Source organism: Phytophthora parasitica, assembly GCF_000247585.1.
Source record: "Phytophthora parasitica INRA-310 unplaced genomic scaffold supercont2.29, whole genome shotgun sequence".
Classification (NCBI taxonomy): Eukaryota; Oomycota; class Peronosporomycetes; order Peronosporales; family Peronosporaceae; genus Phytophthora; species Phytophthora nicotianae.
The window spans coordinates 383587-386116 of record NW_008649015.1 but is presented as its reverse complement, the minus strand read 5'-3'; the positions used below and the strand labels follow the sequence as shown (position 1 = coordinate 386116).

At 51.4% G+C, this 2530-nt stretch overlaps 1 protein-coding gene across 1 annotated transcript; it reads right to left on the bottom strand.

Annotated features, from left to right (window-relative positions):
* Positions 1-566: 566 nt before the first annotated feature.
* PPTG_23071 (hypothetical protein) lies at positions 567-1688 on the bottom strand. Its single transcript, XM_008908219.1, has one exon. It carries the CDS (start codon positions 1666-1668, stop codon positions 1339-1341), a length of 330 nt encoding a protein of 109 aa, XP_008906467.1. The 5' UTR covers positions 1669-1688; the 3' UTR covers positions 567-1338.
* Positions 1689-2530: the final 842 nt, after the last annotated feature.

Below are 2530 nucleotides of genomic sequence, written 5' to 3'. Positions count from 1 at the left end.
GTTGGGCCAGGATGCGCGACCGACGAAGCAGACGAGCAGCGGCCGAGAACGGAGGGAACTGCGGATGTGCTGAGCGGTCCAAACGAAGGCTCTTGCTTGTGTGTGACTCCGCAGTCAGGAGAATGCAGTGAGGCACCGCTGAACGGCGAGCTGGAGCGAAGAGATTGGCACCCTGGCGACGTGCGCCAGAAGGAGGCAGCTGAGGGCGCTCGACAGCAACAGCAGCAGCTTGAAGAACGAGGCAGGAGAGGCCGAGCCACGACGAACTCAGTCTGGAAACGGAGACGAAGGTGGCAAGTCGGCCTTCGAGCAGGGGACGAAGGAGCGGGCTTCGGCAGCAGCAACGGACAGCGTGCGAGCGGACTGGCACTGGATTCAGGTGACGCGTGGGGACTGTCGCAGGGGTACTCGTGTGGCGGGTACGACCTGGAAGTGAACACGCGTTGGCGCTGAGGCAGACGCAGTTGGCGGGCTCATTACACGTTGGAGTGGCTGTGGGCGAACGGAGTGCCGTGCAACGAGAACGAGAACGAGAACGAGAACGAAGACGAGAACGGGAACGAGTAGGAGGTGAACGAGGTCTGTATTACATTTAATAAATAGGGTCGCGCTGCTATAAGTGGACGATCCGGCGGGGCAACGAGTAGTTGCTGACAGCCATCAGTGTGGACGTGTTTACTTCAACGAAGGACGGACGCAGCGAGAGCTATACGGCTTGCCCAACGGACCGGGCAAGATAAGAGGTCCGCTACAGTCTCTTAATAAAGTTTGCCAATGTTCTGGCTTTGCCGAGGACGACCTTGATAAACGGGATACCCATCAAGTCCTTGAGCAGCAAGTTCATAGCGTTAGCCACATCCACCGCAAAGTAATCCGGGTCGCTTAGCTTCCAAAATGTCCATAGCAGCACGCTTTGTGCTCGGGCTGTCCGTAATGACAGCAACAACTTTTCCCTTACCAACGAGACTTTCAATTTCGTTGATCACACCGAGTATCAGAGCTCGCCTATCTCCACTGATTTATAGTACAGGGGTCGAGAGTTTGGTCCCTTAAAATGAAATTCATGATGTGTTCGCCCGAAATGTTTGTCCACCCATCCGTCTCCAAAACGAGAAGCTTTCCATTCTTCCACGCGTCGATAGTTTCCTCTCTTTCACGGGCGTACACTTTCTTGAGCAACGAGCCACCAAGTGCCGCACGTGTTGGTAATGTGAGATGGTCTGGTCGACCTTGCAGGATAGCACTTGCTAGAGAGCATGATTTTCTATTTGGCGGAATGCCAAGTTTGTCGAATAGGACATTAGCGCGATCCTGTACTGGAAAGTTTTTTTTTTCGCTCTAGTTCCGAAGGGGCAGCATCATCACTGGTCTCTTCGTTGTTGACGCTTGCTCTTTCGGGCTCGCTTCCCAAGACTGCGTCGAGCACGCCTTGCTGCTTCTGCCCTTTCCATCTCCAGGTCTCGATAACGACGCCACTTCATTTTCGGAAATGGCTGGGCAGGCCACGATGTGAGTCAACAACGCGCGACTTGGCTGCACATTTTGTACCGGGAGGTGGCAATGCAAGCACTCGACATCAGGGTATTGTTTGGTCGGTCCTTTGGGTATTAGAACCGTGACCTCCTTCCACAAACGATGTGCGCGCCTTGGCGTCGTCTGCGCAGTCATTAATACAGACAGTTATCCATATGTCATTTCATCCACACAAACTTACAGGACTCGACGGTGGGGAGGACAGGACGTCGCTCTGTAGGCCGCCGTTGCGACGTTGAAAGGGCAGTGCGCCGCGCGTATTGAGCACTTCTTGGTTGTAGTTGAAGTTAAAGTGACATTCACTCTGTAAAATAAATATTAAAAAAATATATACGTAGATTTCCGATTTTTGCTCGTTGTGGTACAGTTGTGCACCTCCAATTCGGCAGGGCGGACCATATCAACAGTGCCAGGGCATAAGTGCATTCAGTAACGTAAAGCATAAAACAAACGCAAATCCAGTGCACTGATACTAATTTTGTTAATTCAGTAGGAAATTTACATTTAGTTTTGAGACGATTCCTGTGTGGCACCAACATTGTCTTTGGCGGTAAAAAATAAAGTGTTTATTTGTATGAAGACGTCCGCTCCAAAATTTAAAATCAGATCGATCCGGCGTGTCATCCCTCCCCGAGGAGGGGAAAACCGTTGAGGTTAATTGCTAGGGTGGTGATGGGCGAAGGTAATTGCGCATCCGATTCGCGTAATCATAAAATCTGGCAGGGCATCGACTGATACCGGTGCCGAATTGGAGATGCACGACTGTAATTGTATTGCTGTACTTTTGGCGCACAACATGTACACGAGGTTCCAGCTGGAAAGACTCGAGAACTGTATTGAGGCTGCTGGATAATCTGAGGAGATATTGACAAGAACTACGAGTGTTTTTAAAGCGGCAGATCGTGGCCTTTGCGGCTGAAATATGGTAAATATCCCAGCTACCCGTACGAAGTTCCACCCGCTGAACGCGTCCAGCATGAAACGGAAAAGATCTTGC